At 35.1% G+C, this 20,638-nt stretch overlaps 2 protein-coding genes across 3 annotated transcripts; both read right to left on the bottom strand.

Moving 5' to 3' along the window:
• Window positions 1-1,648: 1,648 nt before the first annotated feature.
• On the bottom strand, window positions 1,649-2,513 carry LOC107895910 (protein MAINTENANCE OF MERISTEMS-like). Its single transcript, XM_041078020.1, has 2 exons — window positions 1,809-2,513; window positions 1,649-1,733 (listed from the first exon to the last, which is right to left on the bottom strand). The coding sequence occupies exons 1-2, from the start codon at window positions 2,165-2,167 to the stop codon at window positions 1,661-1,663; spliced, it is 432 nt and encodes a 143-aa protein (XP_040933954.1). The 5' UTR covers window positions 2,168-2,513; the 3' UTR covers window positions 1,649-1,660.
• A 1,060-nt stretch (window positions 2,514-3,573) lies between these two features.
• LOC107896257 (ubiquitin C-terminal hydrolase 13) lies at window positions 3,574-20,365 on the bottom strand. Of its 2 annotated transcripts, none has more exons than XM_016821370.2 (32): window positions 20,123-20,365; window positions 19,843-19,906; window positions 19,457-19,601; window positions 19,202-19,359; window positions 16,404-16,669; window positions 16,108-16,326; window positions 15,901-16,009; window positions 15,702-15,817; window positions 15,268-15,366; window positions 13,824-13,933; window positions 12,546-12,620; window positions 12,352-12,430; window positions 12,105-12,251; window positions 11,923-12,003; window positions 11,725-11,844; window positions 10,053-10,175; window positions 9,580-9,657; window positions 9,397-9,485; window positions 9,216-9,324; window positions 9,063-9,131; window positions 8,767-8,874; window positions 8,038-8,093; window positions 7,755-7,932; window positions 7,538-7,639; window positions 7,366-7,437; window positions 7,045-7,110; window positions 5,958-6,023; window positions 5,176-5,259; window positions 4,902-5,018; window positions 4,615-4,689; window positions 4,438-4,524; window positions 3,574-4,136 (listed from the first exon to the last, which is right to left on the bottom strand). In XM_016821370.2, the coding sequence occupies exons 1-32, from the start codon at window positions 20,150-20,152 to the stop codon at window positions 4,095-4,097; spliced, it is 3,339 nt and encodes a 1,112-aa protein (XP_016676859.1). In that variant the 5' UTR covers window positions 20,153-20,365; the 3' UTR covers window positions 3,574-4,094. The 2 variants fall into 2 exon arrangements, with proteins under 2 accessions (XP_016676859.1, XP_016676860.1); XM_016821371.2 differs by having other exon boundaries at window positions 4,902-5,015.
• Between the last annotated feature and the right edge of the window lie 273 nt (window positions 20,366-20,638).

The raw sequence follows: 20,638 nt of genomic DNA, 5'->3' as shown, positions 1-20,638 counted from the left end.
CAGAGTTTGACAGACTGCACGAAGGTATTATTGGCGAGCAATATCATGTACACTTAAGAAATAAGACTTGCGACTGTGGGAGGTTTGACGCAATTCGTTATCCATGCGCTCATGTAATTGCAGCTTGTCAAAATCTCCGTCTAGATCCCATGAGCTACATCGACAAAGTGTACTAACTAGAAACCATATACAACGTATGGAGACACGTATTCCCACTTGTCCCAGATGAACGTAAGTGTCCGCCTATATCGCTTGCTTCGTTTAAGCTGTTACCGAATATAGAATTGAGTCGCAAACTAAAGGGTCGACCTTGCTCGACTAGAATAGTACCAATATGGATATCCGAGAAACAACCAATCAACAGAAGTTATGCAAATGGTGTAGGAACCCAGGCCATACAAGTAGATCATGTCCAAATCGAAATAGTTGAAAGTTGTCGTAAAAAACTATGTTGTATTATTTATATTTTATTAAATGAAATTATGTTGTATTAAAATTGTCTTATTCAAAAGAACTTTTATTTTATTAAATGGAACAATATAAAAAAATTTGTACAAATATATTTAAAAAAAATCAATGTCCGTAGCGATCGGAATCAGTGCCACATAGGGGTCGTCGACTAGTCCGTGTTGGATTCCTTCTTCGATCAGCTTCTGGCGGGGATTGTGGTTCCTCGGACAGGAGATCTAGTTGTGGGTGTTGGGCGGGTGACCCACCTTGATAAAATAATGACTGCGGCGATGTTTACATCACCCACGGCAGAGATGTTTGAATCCCGTAAGGTGATGGGGATTGGTAGAAAGAAGAGCTCCCCGATGACGCCTCGTGCAATCCCTCATGCGACGGTGGCCTATAGATCTACGGTTGACTCGGAGTAATCAGGAATGGAGATGAACCGGGCCATGGATTCCAACCTACCATAAGACTAGGAAAAGGAAACATATAAGGGTTAGGATACATATAAAGGCTAGGATACGCACCTGGCATAATCTGAAAAGGCTGTGATATGGGTGTCATCGGTTGAACTGTTGGGCCTGGTGATTGTGTGGGCGCTATTGATGGGCCTGCATCGTCATCCCTTCTTCTTGGATTTAAAGGGCCCCGTCATTCCCTTTGGGCACGAATTTGTCGTCGCCTCTCCTCTTCCGACAATAAATATGGCTTGCCATGGATCCTAAACCATGGCATGTATTTCGGTACGCACGCTAACTCTGGAACGATGACCGGTTCCCGATTAGGTATATAATCATACCGATTTTCCCACATTTAGATATAGTGTAACCAGAATCTCGGCCAATCCGTATAAAGTTGCCGTAAGTCGACTTTGTGCTCATAATCAAACACCTCGGGTGTTACAGGAATCGATTGTCGGAATCCAAATTGCCGCAACATTCTGTCTGACTGGTGCATCTCCACGGTAGCATAGTTCACCAATGGGACCTTCACATGCCAAACGTTTGGATTTTGAAGGAATTCATCCGGAATTACTGCCCGAATTGCCGGATCCTCGTATAGTGTCCATTGAAACTATATGAACATGATAAAAATATTACTTATATACATAATACATAATACTAAATACTAAATACTAAATATTAAATATGAAACGACTATTTTATTATGTATATATATTTTATTTAATACTTACTTCTGCTTCCGATCATTGGTCTAATAGAAGCCGTATATCTTCGAGAGAGGTAGGTATTTTGGCATAACTCATCGAATGGTTCCATCTAATTAAATAAATTTTTAGCATACAATTATATTCTAAATCTACGTCATAATTGTAAAATCTAATTAAAATTTACCTCGTTATGAGTGGAAATGTATATGGGTAGTCTACTCGATGACGTAAAAATGGAAAGCGAAACTGTGCCCATGATTGCAGTAGTGATAGGCAACCTCCTATTTTGGCTTTGTTCGATCGCGTCGCCCTGCACATTTCCTTGTACAATGTTGCCAACATGGCAGACCCACAACTCAATTCGCCGGCTGCTCTAAAATCTACGAGTTTCAGCAGCCATCTCAGATGTACGAGGTTTCGTGACAAGTCTGGCATCAGATAACCTTCAATCATCTCAAGAATGTATGCCCGAGCATATCGTATTCTTTCGAGTTCATTCGAATCATTATCCGGCTCCAGGAATGTGTCTCGTAACCAGCCCATCTCGATCCGACCTCCGTTAATATTATCCGGTATAGCACCCAAAAGCTCGTAGCATACGGCTCCCCTATCAGTAGATGATGCGGACCCGGTGACTACGTACCAATCCACCGGCAATCCCAATTGCAAATGCACTTCTTCCAGAGTGATAATACACTCTCCGCATGGAAGATGAAAAATGTGTGTCTCGGGTCTCCACCTCTATATCAATGCACTAATTAGTTTCGGGTCCAACTTGCAACCCCGGCCTATCGCGGCCACGTGCCAAAATCCCGCTTCCCGCAAGTAATTCTCGATCAACGGCGATGGAGGACCAAACATATTACGGATGTAGCATTGCAACACCCGATCTACAGACTATTATAAAAATTTATAAAACAAAATTAATTAAAATTGCATAAATTAATTAATGCAAACATCATAAATGAAAAAAAAATCAAGCAGTATTGAAATTTTAATTATAATTGCATAAATGAATAAAATATCAAATAGTATTGCAAATTTAATTAAATTTGCATAAATTAAAAAAAATATCGAATAGTATTGAAAATTTAAAATTATCACTTACCATTGTCATTTGATCAACGGAGATGTGCTTATTATCGAGACGGATTAATTCTCCGGCCATTGCTAACATGATCGGATTTTTTTAATTTAAAAAAAATTAAATTCAAAAAATTTTAAACAAAAAAAATTGATAAAATTTTGAGAAAATTTTAATGAGATTTGATAGATTTTTTAAGGAAATATTGAAAGAATGTTGAGAATTATGAGAGAATTGTGTGAAAAAAATGGAAGAGAACGGAATTTTGAGAGAATTATAGAAATTATGAGAGATTTGTCTGAAAAAATGATTTGGGGAGGCCTTTTTATAGTTTTTTTTTTTAGACCGTTGGAAGCCAACGGTCAAATTTTTGACCGTTACACAGGCAAAACGCTCCCCCAGGGAGGCGTTTTGCTGACGTGATGTGGACACGTTTTCGTTAAAAACAACCTAATCCGGTAAATAACCCAATAAATAGCCTATTTCCGTAATTAAATTTATAAAAGGGCCTTGGCCACAAATATTACACTTATTGCCTGCATTGTCAGGTGCGGTAAGTTCATTTCAAAGGGCTTGCAGTAGAAGTCCTTCCTGACCCGTTCAAACTTGGGAGATACTCTCGAGTTTCTCCTCTGTAGTAATCTTCCAGTACTGTAACTTCTCTTTATTTTCGCGCAAACATAGCATGCCCCAAAACAAACATGCACAATGAAATAATATCGCTTTATGTATGCTCGGCCACACAACTTACGACGTGTAAACTATAAGGCCAATTTACTTTGGTTTTATACAAACATGTCAAAACTTGTGTTCGTTTCTTTATATATGTATGTAAGTTGGAAGCCAAAGGCTGGTTGTTGGGTAGTTTATGGTGATATGATTCATTCTATTACACAAAAGCTGGGACGAGGGTCCCCATTAACAAGTGACAACATCCTATGCAAAAACCAGTTCACAAATTTAGGAGATTAAATGAAAAACAACATTAGGTCTCTACCAGTCTATATTTTCTATACACAATCCCCAATCACTCACTCACCAGCCCGCTAAAATAAATTTTCGACCCACAACAAATGCCAAAAACAAAATCTCGTCGTGTAGTAAGTAGATTACAACCGAACTTTAACACCAAATGCTTACCTAAAAACCACCTTGTCCACGGAACTAGGCAGGTCCCTATCTATTGGGAAAACATGTAGAGTTTCTAGGTTGATGGCATCTTCCCATACCGCTGAATGAATCACATCTAATTTACTTGATAACCGTTCCTGCATTACCAAACAATCCGCCTCCTTCCAGCTTCTTGGCTTATTACACAAAAGTTGGACGTACTGTCAGCTACACGTTTCACCTCATACAATTGTTGTAGCTCATCCGGTTTTTGATCTAGTTGTAGATTTTTACTGGCTTCTCAAATGTATGCCGGTTCTGCAAAATTCAATCAAACCATCTTACCAACGAACAAAGTATCTCATTTCTTGTTAGCAGACTTATTTGGTATGTGCATGCATCTAGAATCAATAAAAATAAACCCCAGTTTCCTCTACCAACAATGAGCCAAATTAACTAGCATTGATGAATTAATAGCAATTTAGAATACCTAAATTTAGATTCTATCAATTTCAAACAAATTTCACTAGACGACTGTTCATACCACTACAATTCAGTGATCATTGGCCAGGTTCACCGCTCTTCAACTAAGAATAAAAGCTATCGAGAAATATTATACCTGATTTGCTGCATATGACCGCTTAGGGGCATTGTCAGAATGTTCCAGTCCAAGATACTGATCCCAAGCACCATATACATCCCTTCTCTACAAAAACAAAGTAAAAGATCAACGTCAAAAAGAGCAGCAAGAAAAGTGACAAGTACAGAACTTGAAGATAATAGAGATAGAAAGAACCTGAAAACGAGTAGACACAACATCAGAGTCCTGAAGATACTCTGGACGACCCAGTGATAAAAATGCAAACTTCCACTGGACAGTTTAGAATTAAATGGAAAAGGAAAAACCATGAGCAAATATTTGGAATAATGGGCAGAATTTGTACAATTGTTCAATTTACTTATATCCGTAAAAAAAAAAAAACATATGGGGAAACAAAGGAAGAGAAAATAATATAGAAAACTGGAAAGCTATGCAATCTTAATAGACATAATAACTCGGTTTTTGCGTCGGGGAGATCACACCTTTGCAAATTCCTCATCTGGAACCTGTAATCTTTTCTGAACTCGCACTTTAACTTCAGCTAATGTTTCAGTTTCATGAATAACAAGGAAAAATGGCTCCCCAAAATTCTGTACCTGCTGTTAAGGTTGACAAAGAAATTAACACATAAGCAAAGCAACAAGTAACCTGTATGACATGAAGTTCTTTCTTAACATTCATCAATAAAACAATGGTATTTTGAAACAAAATCGGTCCACTCTAAGAGGGGCAAGAACAGCAATTATGATCTGTCACCTGGTTTTGTGTTGCATCTTTCATGAAATGGTAAACATGAATCAAGCGATCATGGGGACCAAGCTCTTTCTCCTCTTCCGGTATCTAAGGCAATAAGAAAACAATATCAGACAAGAGAATGAAGGGAACAGATTAAAGAAAACAGAAAAGAAGCTCTATAGTTTGACAAAATGCAAAGGAACTTTTGAATATCCCCTTAATTATTTTATTGTATGATCAGGACAAGTCAGAACTGTTGATTAATTCGGTCAGTGTAAAAAATTTAAAATACACTGAGAACATAAAATTAAAAAAAGAAGTACAAAAACATTAAAAATGTCAAAAGCAAAGATAATTCTGCCCCATTCTCCTATTAAATCTTGGACATATTCAAAATCCAGTTTTGGCTCCAAATGGATTGATTTTTTTTTCTGTAACCATTATACTTAATAGTAGAGTTGCCTTTGAAAGGAAGCAAAATATTTTTCAAATTATTGTTAAAATCCAGCCAAACTAGAGACAATCAACCACTCTGCTGCTTATGACCAGGGTAGGCCATGAACGACCATAAAACTTTAACTGGCTTATTAAGTGAGCATTCAGCACTGTCATACTCGAAAAGAGATTAAAAGCCCTACAATGCATGCAAAACATATAACAAGGTTTAAGAGTGGTAATGTTAAGTAGAAATTTATGGAACAATCTATATATAAAGGGTTTTAGAATGTACGATTTACAAGAATTAAGATTGGTATACTGTATAAATACAAATTGGGACATGTTTGGAGGACAGAGAGCCTTACCTCCTCTGCACGTAATGTCCAATATTGATCATTTATGTTCTCTATCTTTTCACTGAGAGGGAAGATCTGCCAAACCAAAACAAGACAACAAAGTTAACAAAGCAATCATATTTTGCATGAATTCCTAAAAAAACCACAGAGAAAAAGAAATATCAAATTTTGGAATTCTTGCGTTTGTCCACCAGGTATCAAGAGATTGAAAAACTCTAGCTAATGAACAGGTCTTGGTAACTCAGCCATTGAATAAAAAGCACTGCCCCAAAAATGGAGGCAAATTTTTTCGCTCCCAAAGAAATAAAGATGGTGCAATTTTCAGATTTTCCACAGAAACTAAAAAACCTTATTTAAAATTATTTTAGCAAAGTATGGCTATGATGCATGAAAATTCAGGAAAATTACAACAAACAATGGCTATGATACACAGGAGATCAAGTTGATATAACCTTTGCTTATGAGCAAGCAATCTATATGGAAGCAGTTAAATAGGCAGTGAAAGATCTCCCAAAAATTTGTCAGTATAGTACAACAATGGCTATGATACACAGGAGACCAAGTTGATATAACCTTTGCTCATGAGCAAGCAATCTATATGGAAGCAGTTAAATAGGCAGTGAAAGATCTCCCAAAAATTTGTCGTTATAGTAAATAATTCCATATAATGTGACATGGAAGAAAATTAGTATCGACACTAATTAGGTCAACAAAACTATATTCAAGCAACATAAAACAAAAATCCAAATCATAACCCAACATGCTCATGCAGCCAGACACAGGTGCACCCATATTACGGACAGCAATTGGGCAGATCAAGTCATTTCAAGTTCAACATTGGGGCTATGCAGGTTTTTGGATATTTGATTCCATATTCAAATATATTTTAGAGCATTTCAATCTGAACCATTCTAGTTTACATTTAAGGTATAGGGAATTTTAGGTTTAGGTTGGGCTGGTTGTCTTTTCCTGCTCAAATGGGTTGAGCAAGTTTTAGGGGGTTCAGGTCTGCTTTGCCAACTCTAGACATACATGAACATTGTACACTTGCTTGCACACAGCCATATTTATGCATAGAATCCAACACAACACATACCTTGTAAATCTTGTGATAAAAAACCTCAAGTAATCTAAGTTCAGCACCAGGATGAGACAACTCCACCTGCTCACATCAAATGCAAAGCAATTTGTTGAATTCCTATCTTCAAGGAAAAATATGGAGATAATTGCCGGATGCAAAGTTGAACTAGAACTTGTCTATCACATAAATAAAGTGCTATAAACAATAAAGCAAATGCTTTTTCTGCAAAGTTACCATTAAAACTAAGTCATTTTGGTAAAGTTTCACCTTCTTTTTTTTTAAATATTTTGGAGGCAAAACTCAAGGAAGTAGAAAAACCAAAACTGGAATGGTTACCTTTGTCTTGAGGTCATCAAGAACATCCCCTACAGTGCTCTGTTTTGGCAATCTAATAGTATGAATAACTACCTGAGAATTAACGAATAATTCATGAGGGGAACATAGCCTGATAATACACTGAAAAAAAATAATTAACTGAAGCATTTTTAATTTTCTAATCCACACTCACTTCGTCTTTGGTAGCATGATGGAAAGCAACTTTCAATGTTTTGAGGCCTTGGAGTTCTGGCAAAGGTATATCCAACACTTCATAATATAGAATATCAGATGTCTAACAAAAACAGAAATATACCCCATTTCAGCAATAATCAGAATTATTATAATTGACAAAACGTTAAAACAATGAATAGTATCAAAAAGAACTACAATTAGGTAACCAACAAAACCTGATTGTAGTGAATAAGGATGTCAGACAAATGTTCAACTCCTCTGTACTTGATAGGTTGAGGTTTAGGTTGCTGGGAATAACAGTTATGGGATGTAAGCCTAATTTTGGAAGGATCATCCAAGCCAAGATGGTGAGCCACCCTTTCAACAACATCATCATAATTGTGAAGCTTTGACCTAGACAAATGATTACATGAGCATGAACAGTGTAAGCAGAATTAGTCAGACTTACTCCAGAATGTATCTACTTAAAAGTGTAAAATTTAGTAATAACAAACTTACAACTCAAGAGAAAATTCATCCTCCTTTGGCTTTTCTAGAGATCTAAACCGTACAACCTACATATCATCAATGTAAATAAATAATTTTTTTGCAAATAATAATCCTCAACTACACTGAATTTTGAACATGTACAACATAATGGGGTTTAAAATTAAAATCACAGACCTCAGCAAAGCATCAGTAACTAAAGTCCTTTACTTCTAGATTTTGAATAGATATCATAGATACTGATTCCAGAAAGTTAGTACAACCAATAGAAAATTAAAATCTTCCCTCTCAATGGTTCCATTTAATAGATGCTTTTACTTTGCCTTTGTAATTTCTTTATTTGGAGGCAAAAGATAAATGTAGCAGGAAAAGAAAAACACAAAATGAATAGGAAAGAGAAGACAAAAGGCAAAAAGCAAAAAGCAAAAAGCAAAAAGCGAAGGTTCAAGCCTAAAATTCTACTAATGTGAGGGCAAATAATAAAAAAGATAGAAATATCAAAAAACAAAAAAGTCTCTGGCTTTTTCCCTAAGAAAGCACAAGCTACAGCATAAACATTTTAAAAGCAAGAAAAGATCTGCTGCTGTCAACAACATCAAGAAATCTCAATCCATATCAGAAACATCAACAGAATTGCTGCAGCCAGGAAAAGAAAAATTAGAACCTCAGCAATGGTCCAATCTTCATACAATAACAAGTTGTCAAAAAATTAATACTACCACAAGAAGATTCTTCCTATACCTGACGATTATGCACATACTCCAGAAATGAAGGAACATCAGGATAACGGCATTGTTCACTTGCAACTTCAGAATATTTTTGAAGGCATATAATATCACCATCTTCAAGCTGTATTTGGAACATGCATTCACAAAGACAAATTCTAAAATAATAATAATAATAATAATAATAAAATCAGGAGAAACAGCAAAAATTATTCAAATATTGAGATACAGATAATTGACAAAGTGATTTCATAATAAAGGCTTGTCAATTTATGGAAGAAAACATTGTAATTCAGCATTGATTTATCACACCTGACTGGTACGGAATGTGAGCTTCTTGTCAATGTGTTCACACATGACATTGGGTTCAAATTTTATTTCCTGTGCATGGAAGAGATAGTTGAGATGTGGTAGACACGTTTATTGGGAAACCAGATGCATCTAAAATAAAATAACCAAACCAACCTCATAAAGTTCAATCTCTTCATCAGGACCAAAGCCTGGCATTTTGTTGATCCTTGCCAAAATTTCCATTGGCTTGCCAGCACCCTTCACAAACATCCTCCCAATATAACTGATATAGAAGAAAAAGCATCAGTAACCGCAAATAGTTCCACTCTAAAGTAAAACAGGATGTAGTTATTACCGGAGCTCTTCTTTGAATGGGTCATAGAGTTTAAAGAAAAGAAGAATATCTTCTTTAGCCTTCTCAGGTGGAGGTACTGGCTGCAAATCCTGAATAATACTAAATATCAGAAATAGTGCACCATCACTAAAACAAAGAGCTTCAAGCAAACCAAAATTCAAAAGAAAATTATCAAATAAGTACCGGTCCAAGCTCCACTTCCAGAAACAACTTCAGCTCTGCATTATTTGCCTTATTTGAAACCTCTCTAAGTTGTCCTACCTAATTGAAGTTATTACAAAGATCACATCATACACAAAATGTTGTGTTACGTTAACATACAAGAACAAGACAAACAAGAGTACACAAAGCATATAAAGTGGGTGGACCCACTAGACCTATACCTGCCAGCAACCTGAAAAGAAATGTTCACTGCAAATGTTACTACATAATCCATACTTATGACTGCCAGTATGAATATCAATGTCATCATACAATCAACCAGACTACACATTATTCAATTCATATACAGAATACACTCAATGACTGGTCGTGAGTTTAAATGTATGTTGCTCGGACTCGGGTACAAGCGTCGTGTGCTGGTACGAGTTCAAACCATAGGTCATATAACATGCTTCAGGTTAAAGCTTGAAATTAGTAGAACCAAAAACACTTACAGATTGTGCTTCCTCCTGATAAGTTAATGGTCGATTTGGACGGTATGTATGGTTCTGCCGCTTTGCCCATAACCAAAAACGTTGATATTGCACAGGAATACCAAACTCTTTAGCAACTTCTTCCTGATAATAATAAACAATAGGACATTGGGAGTAGAAACTTCAATTGTATGGCATTAGCTTCAAAACTTACAGAATAAAGGAATTTGTTGTGGAGTCTAGAAAAATAAAATCATCAAAATACAAAAATAAAACAAAGCAAATAAGAACATATCTAACCGGAAAGCATCCCATCCATAAACCATGCACTGAGGCACATGCAGAAGTCCACTAACTTTTAGTTCAAATCATCACATAGTTATAGGTTAAGGAATTAAAACTACATTTATCTCTTTCAACTGCTTGATTAAAACAACAGAAAATAAAAAACAAGCAGTGCAGAGGGGAAAAAATCCACATTTAATTGATTTATATCCAAAAATGAGACACAAATTTCAGTTAGAAGGTCTTGCTCCCCTCGAACTATATAAGGTCCAACTCCTACTGAGGTAAACAAAAGTTCCTTAATAATTGGAATTTCTGTAGTATAAAACCATATATGAATAGTACATAGTAAGGAAAGTTAAACAACAAATTCAAGATACTTGACTAAAGGAAAAGTGCATCATTTCAAGGAGAGAAGATTTCGAAAAAAGGCATCCACATTCACATCTTAATTGGTAATGCCATAACTTAAGTGCCTTCCACCACGTTCATGACGGCCATGCCTATTCTCAACCAGATTCTAACCTTGGTTGGTGCTTAAGTAATAGGCCCTGAATCTTTTTGTCAGATACTTCAAAAACTTCAGACAAGTTATAATCGCCAAATTCACATCAACATCAGGAAACTTACCAGGCGGAATCCTAATCTATGCAACCATCTTCTTCACCAATTTCATATTAAACTTCACTTGTCAACATACTTCACCAGCAGGCTCTTACAAATTCTTCATGCAAAATTCACAAGAACGAGTAATAATGAAATCCAAAATGGTTTTTCCATGCTTTTCAATCATATTGAGTCGTCCCCGGTTTTAAACTTCCTAGTAGGATCTCACGCTACGCTAAAAAGTGTAGGAGCTCACACACACACACAGTCAGAGAAAAACAGAAATCAGCACACCTTGACTTTTAATCAAGCCCCAAGGTTTTCAGGAGAGAGAATGAGAAACCTAATTTGGAACTTTAAATCATCTAAATCTTTAGTTTTACAAAGAAAATCAAGGTTATTGCAGAAATATTACCTTAACTAGAGTCAGATGACTCAGATCTAAAATCTCCAATATGGTACACTTTACCTCTCAACATCTTTTTTCAATCTATGCATTGTCAGTTACCAGTAGATTGTCAGTTTTTAAACATTTGACATGAAAAATGATCCAATTCAATTAGTTTGTTCCCCAAGTGTAAAATTGTCTACTACAAAATACTAGAAGATTGGAACAATTCCATGCATACATCAAAAGTAGCAGGAAATCACCCAAAGAAATTACAAGCAGGGAGAAATTTCCAAGTAAAGCTTGAGAAAAAAAGTAATGGCATTACAGAATTACTTTCCGATTTTTACTTTTTTTAGTGGGGTACCAGACAATTGATTAAAACAAGAAAGATCTAGCCTTATATTTAAGTACCTTGAAAACATTAAAAGGCATCTGCTTCTGAATTCGAAAGCTACGAACTTTTTCATGATCCACCAGATCAAAGTATATATCCCTTCCAATCTGCTCAACTAGGTCTTCATTACGTGCAACCTGATGACATACAAAAATAAGATAAGAAACATATAAATCTATAGAGAGAGAGAGAGACAAGAATATGGAATGTTGTACCTTTATAACAGTATACAGATGTGCCTCTGCTTTTTCCTTCCTCTTTTGCTCCTTCTCTTCTTGCTCTTTCTTCAATCTTATCTGAAATGTGATGTTCAAAGCACACAGCAACATTTTGCAGTGAACATAATCAGCATTGCAAATTTAAATTTGTAATTAACAAAAATCAGAAGCAATCTTACTCTCAGGTGTTCAGCAATGTCCTTCTCATCCACATTACAGATTATTTTATCCTTGTCACTTTCTCGTATATACACAAGCATATATGCATTTGAATATTTAGTAAATTTAAATGGAGTGTTGTTGAACCCAGGATTTGTCTGCGGTAACTGTTGAAGGATGCACATAAGATAAAGCGTCTCTACTGAAGGAAATTCAACCACATAAAAGAAATATCAATTTGGACACACAACAATCAGAGAACAATACCTCCTCTTCACCACCATACTGCTCCTCCAATGCCCTCTTGACATCTTCTTTTGTTACCCGTTCATCATCAAACTTGAACCTAGATGACCAATACCAATAAATGCTGAAGTGAGCATAAGTAAAAACAAGAACATTATGACAGGCAATTAGCATAAAAGCCTGGAACTGAGAAATTTACAAAACATGATAGGTACCACTGATCTGAGAGGGTTGGCCTGATATAAGCATAGTAATGCCCACCATGCACCCCGCCACTGTGAACCAAAACACTGCATACAATGTAAAAGAATTATGATCTTATTACCCTACACCCGTCAAGATGAGTTATAAAAGACCAGATTGAATAGTTTTTATAAGCAGTTAAATTAAGAGAAAAAGGATGGAGAAAAGTCTGGCACAAAGAGTAACAAAAAGGTAGAAAGTAATGTCTATTTGCCCTCTTAATAAAACACCAATATAACCTTACGCTGAAATTTTCATTACTACTCTGTTTGAAATATAAGTAAATAATAGAACTGGCCTCTACCACATCCATAGAGACCAACTTGACAACTAGTTAAACTATTAGCATAAATTACTATTGCAAACTGGAATAATCATTATAAATAACTGAAATGTGCTTATCCCTCAGTTGAAACAAGCACAATTTATACAAGTAGATAAATTTCAGCAATAGCCAACTTCACCAAACGAACAACAATGCTTCTAAATATCAAGTAACCAACAAAGCCTAATAATTAATTGCCACAAGACAATGATGGCTCCCTTAGGGTTGGCTTTTTTGTGATTTTGTTTCTTCAGTTATCCCCAAAAAATAAAGGTGATATTTGCAGTGCTTTTGATGATGATGATAACAACAACAATAGCATAAAACACATAATCAAAGGAAAGCCTAGTCCAACAAAAAATAAATGACCCAAAAACAGAAGAAAACTAAAGAAATCACAATAGAAATAATGCTTACTAGAAATTGACAATTTTCAGCAGCAAATAAAGGTTATTTTATATCACCTCGACTAATTATCTTTTCTGTTACATAAGGTAGCTATAGGTTAGTCTGGCTTTTTTAGTGTTCAAGTTAAAGCAGGATTTTAGTAAATTGGAACTGATTAAAAATTATTAAAAGGTGTCTTGTCAGGTTAACTAGCAGAATACTTTGATCATCAAACAAAACCTTGTGGTTACAGCATTCTTATATTCTCCTTTCGTCTTCCTTGCTTTTCAAAGTTATTGCAGGCACTTTTTGGATTTCTACAAATCATTAAAATCTAATAGAGGGGAAGTTCCGAATTGTTTTACATAAATGATTAGTTTTGATTACACATTATACCATTAGTCAAAAGCAGATTAAATTTTTAGAGATTTAGGTTTCTTTGAAACCCTTCCTTATGTCACTTACATCAAGTGAGAGAAGGAACACAGCTGCTAAAAAAAACAATTGACAGTTCCAGCACAACAAAGTGAGCAAATACCTGTGAAGTGTATAAAGGTTGCGAACACTTCTGTCAGCCGCAGGTGATAAATACTTGCCATCCTCCCTATCTAGATCAAGTTGCAAGGGGAATTCATAGCGATCATTTATCTATACAAAAAGTATGGTTAAGATTAAAAATAATAATAAAGAAATGTTTCCACGGATATCAAATATTAAATAACAGATTTGAGTGAAATGCACATGCATGCACATACACGCATGTAAGAGAAGAGAACAGGAAGGATCTAACAGAATTTGTGCAACCTTTTTATCACACACCATCTCTCTCACACTTTCAGACAAAATTTATGAGCCTACAGGATCTAATGATATAAGAAGTATCTTGGTTATTTTAGAACAGCTTCAAGGAGAGGTATAAAGTTTAAGACCACACCCCTTCTGGTTCTTTACTTCTTGTTTCCAAAAGAGCCCTCTCAAACAATTGCAAATTGACTGCCAATTTGTCATTGTATAGTACAAGCAAAGAGAAAATATTTTTTTGACTACTGAATCATTGAATAATTATCACCCACCCATGTTAAAGTCGGAATCAACACTCTTCAAAATACTATACATGTACTCAAAAACACATTTTTGTTAAAAGTAACATTATCTAGCATAGGCTGCAAATTTATAGTACATCTTTTACTTATACGAAAACAGAAAAATGGCCTCAGAAGATATATTAACCATTAACTTCTAAACTAAAATAGAAAATGCTAAAAGAGCCAGCTGCAAATGATTTACGTGTTTCTCCAGATAATCTATCCTATTAAAGTTCAACAACATGATGCCTACAATCACAACTTATAGCTTGAAAACAAGTCATTTATGTGCCATTCCATAATATTGAGGGTAGACACCTTAGGACTAAATCTTTTAAGGAAAATATTAATCCCAACATAAAAATATTCCAGGAAATTAAATTTTTCTTCTGTATATTCTTACAACAAATAAGAAATAAGGTATCTTCATTTTATTTAGAAATAAGGGGAAATATCTTAGGAATTCCAAAGATGATCTTAAAAAGAAGTTTCAGTACTACTTTTAGAAGTAAATTCTTACATTAAACATATCTGGCTAACTAGAGAAAGTTAACAGACACTCATTCAGATTAACACAATCTCAGAAGGGAAATATGAACTTCAAAATACAAATAGGAGATCATCTCACTGGCTCTTACACAAACCAGATTTACATAAAAGGAGTCAAACCAGAAAAATAGAAAGCCACATATACATTCATTTAAGGGAAGCATCATATAGAATCGGCATTATATAGAACCTGATCCTAGTATGGTTATTAAAATATGCTTACAATTCATGATCCTGTATTAAATGCTTAAGGGTAACTTTGACCAAATTCAAACAAGAAAAGAATAGCATTCATTAAAGCAACAGAAATATAAGACAAGATATTCAGTTATCTATTTAGCGACTAACCTTCACCATAGTATCTCGCATGAAATCATACTCAAAACGTTTTAGCTGAAGTTGAAGGACAGGAGGAAAGTCAATGAAAAGAACTCCTTTCCTGGCATCCTGAAAAAGGCACAAAACCCCTGAAATTCTTTAAACATTATCTTTATAGGGAACATTTAAGCAAGATATTAAGCTGAGGACAGAACATTGAGCAAGTAGTCCAAGTCAGGAAAACCATAACCTCCAAATTAACACCATGAAGAAAACAGATTGCTTTCCCAAGCATATCTAAACAAAGATGGCTGAAAGAAGAGACAACGCAGACCAGCCAAAGACAAGCAGATTTGAATAAATTTATTTAAGTCCACAAGTTTTTATAATGTAAAATCTGTTCATTAAGTTATAGGTTTCAATGTAAAAATGATGAACGGATGGATTTCTCCAAGGCATCTCACCTGTAAACCAAATTGTTCAGCATGATACCTATTGTCACCTTCAAGACACTCCACTTCAACATATTTGTCAAACGATGCATAAACATCCTTACAGCCTTTCACATCAAGCTGAATATCTACAGGTAATTGTGTCAAATTATAAGCCCCACAATATCAATCTTTAACAATCTAGTCATTATTGTAACCTTAAAAACTGTACCATAAAACGATTCCTTTCTCGTTGACTTATAGTCCACATTGATGCATTCAATATAATTCATATGATGCCCTTCAAACAACTGTTGTATTGTACCCTCCACAACTGTTCCCTGAGTTATTTTAAAATAAAGAAAGAAATTTTTAGTAACATTTTAAACAAACATAGGAGCAATCAATCACAAAATACTAATAGAAGAAAACCCTATACCTTCATTTTGTCTTCAAGCTTTTCACAAAGAACCCTATTAAGTTCCTGAACATCGTGCTGCATGAAAGAATCATAAGTGTCCCATCCAAAAGATTTCGTCAATTCCTTGGTTGCCACACTAGTGTCACTATACTGGAGCTTATAAAATAGACTCTGCAAAGCCAATGGAATGCTCCCTGTGGGCATGTCATTCTCAGTTGTTGGCATATGATACACAGCCTGCAATGCATGCTCAAACATTTAACTCCTTGAGAATTTTAACCATAAGAAATGTAATAAAGAATAAATAAGCTAACCTTTCTGAAGTAGGGAATATGATAGAGTGTTTGGAGGAGAGAGTTCATATAGCAGGTGGCTCCCTGATTCTTGAGTCCGACATAACCAGTCTCCTTTTTTGAGTCATGTGACCAATAATCAGCAACCTTACGCACAGCAACATCAGCTTCTACAACACATGTGTCATTCACAAGAAAGCCTCTACTAGGGTCATATAGTTCACCAAGAGGCATGAATGAAGTAAAGCCCCAATCACTTTCACGTACATTGAACTGATGCTGAGTGTCTGCAGAGAACAATGAAGAATCAATCGCACAAAATTTGAGCTTGCATGATAAAGCAAAAACAAGTGGGCACCATGACAATTCAAGAAGCCTAAATTTTCAACACACTAAACATCAGGTAACAATCAGTATCTTTAAGCAGTGCATTTTTATGGAAATTCATTTGAAATTTTGACACCTCTCTTTCTTCTGAATTTCAAAAATTTATAGGAAAACCCACCCATTATATCACACCCAAATCTATCAAGAATGAAAGAACAAAAATAACGTCTCCATTCCAGACCACAATTTTTCACATTGACTTCGAGGATAAAAAGTAAAAGCAGTTCACCACACTTTTACCATAGTGAACGGAAGACCAAAAAGAATATAAAGTACAAACATGGAGAACTGCTTTGCTTTAATGCCAAAATGTTCCTTTAATAGATATCAAGGAGTATATCTTGAGGACTCTATATTGAGCTACTTACAACATCAAACCTTAGATGGAACAAGAGCTTTTTTATTTAACTGGATCCAAGACCAGTTTAATGCCAAGAGGGATCTGGACTTCAGCCAGTTGCAAGATAGAATTTTCAGGCAGTACAAAGTATCTGATTTCCAGATAGCTAAATTGGTCAGAAAATTACTTGTAAAACCATGTTGCCTTATGAGTTGCAGTTGATGAGAAGGGAATGGGGCATGTCTAATGAAGTGAGAAACTCAGGGCTATTCGAAAAGGCCTTAATACCAACATTAAGGAGAATGAGAATATCAGGATTAGTCAGACAACCATTTCACAACAAAAAAGCTCATAATTTCAAAACCAAAGGAATCCTAGAAAGTAATAAGCATGCAATTAAAATATATCTTAACTGTCTAAAATAATGGTTCCAGGGAAGAAGCTAACTTATAAACACATAAAGATTACCCCAGGGTCAAGGAAAATTTACATAAGACTTTAGAAAATCCTAGAAGGCCTAGAATCAGAAAAAAAATTACTAAAACAGTTTAAAAATTTTAATTTCAAACTTGCCTCGGTAAATTAAATTAAAGTTCTAGATTATACAAGAAAATAAGAAATATAATCTTTTAAGATCAGTTCCAAAAGGTACAATACGTATGTGGTTTTATATGTCAGTCTATGTTCACATGTGTATATAAGCTTAATATATAATTATGAGAATAAATTCCAAAGAGCTTTATCTATAAATACAGAGCATGATGCTATCCCTCTTCTTTTAGAATACTCAAATATTAAGGAATACAGAGCATGATGCTATCCCTCTTCTTTTAGAATATTCAAATATTAAGGAATACAGAGCTTGATGCTATCCCTTAGGGTATAGCTAATGAAAAAGGTTTAAATTAAATCAAAGAGAACTTCAATAAAACAGTCTCTTTTTATGCCTATCCCCTTAAAAAGCAGGCTCCTAGGCACACGAGCATATGTCTCATCAATGGACCTCACCCAAAACGGTCTGAAGAGCTCTTGCTGTCTAGCACTAAGGTGCAAAGCGTAGGCATGCCTAGGAGTTTGTCTTCACAAGACTGCTCAAAAGTAAAAATGGCAGTATGGCAACTCAGCTATTAGATCTCATGGGACATGATTGAAGACAAAATTCACATAATCAATCATTTTTCTTCATAGTCAGACAAATTTAGCTTCAGACTACTTTTTCCAACCCAAACTTTAAGAGGCATACATAAAAAAGTAGTAAAGGAAACAAAATAGCATGTCATTTGATAAACCTTAAATATATGTCAACTTTTAGTAGTTAACTATGCCATTGGCAGACTCATTCTTCAAAACTTGAACCACATTCAAGCTCTATCTATTTAACCACAAGAAGTCCACAACCAGGTAAACTTAGCAACTAAAGGATTCTATAAATCAGCTATGCCAAAAAAAGAAAAAATAAATGCAAATTTCTTGAATTGTCACTACACGTTGGAGGACAGAGCTCCACAGCCATTATTCTTCAACATGCTACATTCAACTCCACCTCTAAAACACAAGAATAAATCAGCTCATCCGAAGGGTACAAAATGCAACTGAAGAATAACCTAATTGATAGTTACTCTTCTCCTCAATGAAGGAGGTCTCAACTTCAAGGTTCAAATCCCCACCCATAAGAATCCAAAAAAAAAAAATTAAAGATGTAAGAAGAAATACTGACTATCACCAATGGGAAATTAAGCTCAATCTTGGATACACTTAAACAGAAAGTTTGAAACATGCAAGATACAGATAATGGTCATATTAAGGCAGCTCTAAAAGAAGAAGAAGAAGTTAAAATTTGAAGCATATAAAATAGATGTACAAACTATCACTCAGAGCAGTAAAGAATTCATAAACAGAAACAATGTCAAAAACAAGAGTTGTTTAACAAAAAAGACTACAACTTAAAACGCCAAAAAAAAAAAGGATGAATGAAAAAAGAAGGTTGACTGACTTTACATGGGTGTATAACCCGTTGACATACAGCATAAGATGCCAAAACAACTGCTGCATAAAGGGATTGAATTAAGAATTGCAGTACGGCCAGATATACCTTTTCTAATAGTATACTTATTATGTATTTGGTTGCAGACAGCTAAGCTGAACTGTGCATATCTACTCCATCCATAAGGTAAAGTTGCTGAATCCGCAACATCAAGATACATTGACAAATGATCAACATTGTTACCCTTGGGGAAAATAAGTATCCGCCTGTTCAAAAGGACTCAAATTAAATCTTATTGATAGATCAATGCAAAAATAGTTTAGCAAGAACTCCGAAGAGCACAAATTGATCAACTAAAACTACCATTTGTAGCCTCCAACAAAGAAGATGTCAGAGTAGAGCTTCTTAGTATTAAGCCTCGAGAAATTCTCAATTGTCCATGTGAACCTTCCTGACGGTGGATCATCCACTGCTTGTGCATCCACTTTACTTGCAGCTTCCTTCGCCACTTTAATAAATAAGACAATGTTAAAAATTGAAAGCATAAGAAACGATCAAATTAAAGAATTAAAAAAAAAACAGCAGCAAAGAATATTCATAAATATTCAAAATGATGTAAATAGGACATTTCATTCAGCTGAAACTAAAAAAAAAGAACAAATAAGAATTCAATTCTATAATAAAATTCAACTTACTCTCAGTTTCATGAGACACAAGCAGAAAAAAATTAATAGAAATGAAAATTTCACCTTCTAAAGGCTGAGGACCGTCGACGAAGTCATTGTGGGGAACCAACATCTCATCGTCCTCCTGCTGCAAAACAAAAACAGATACAAAATGAGAGGGACAGTTTGGATCTGCTGATCAAAACCCTAGGAGTCCAAGCATGGACACTCAGAAAAATGATGAATTTCCTCTTCCAAGCTGGATGGGAAGAAGCATTGAGACAGTTGAAAAAACGCGGCGTTAGGGGATCGAAATTGAATTGAAGTGAAATAGGAAGAGAGAGAATAAGGGTTGGATGGTTACATCTAACGGTGGAGGAGTCATCAGAGTCATGGGCGGTGATGGGCGGCCGTTCGATCGACTGAATCTGTTAGAGAGAGAGAGCTGGGAGTAGAGAGAGAGAGAGAGGGGAACGATGGGGGGTGTGCCCGTGGAATGAGGGGAAAACTGGTTTTGCTGTGAAAGGGGGCAAATCAGAATTTTCAACCAATTACTTCGGTTTTTGGCCAGAGATTATTATTTTATTTCATCCAAATAGGCAAATACCATTTTTTGTCTAGGTTTTGATGGTCTTATTATTATATCTTCAATTTATTATTATTCACTTTATAACTTTTTCTTTCCTTTTTGCAATTTTCACTTTATAACTAAAACATATCTAAATTCATCCACATACTCAATTATAATTATAATTTTAATTTTTATCAATTAAAATATATCCAAATATTTATTACTAATAAAGTTATTTTAAAATATTAAATATATGAATATTACTTTTATTTAATAAGGGTAAATTTGTAAATCATCATTATATTCTCA

The sequence above is a fragment of the Gossypium hirsutum genome, chromosome A10, assembly GCF_007990345.1.
Source record: "Gossypium hirsutum isolate 1008001.06 chromosome A10, Gossypium_hirsutum_v2.1, whole genome shotgun sequence".
NCBI classification, from domain to species: domain Eukaryota; kingdom Viridiplantae; phylum Streptophyta; class Magnoliopsida; order Malvales; family Malvaceae; genus Gossypium; species Gossypium hirsutum.
This window is presented reverse-complemented; position numbering and strand designations above follow the sequence as displayed.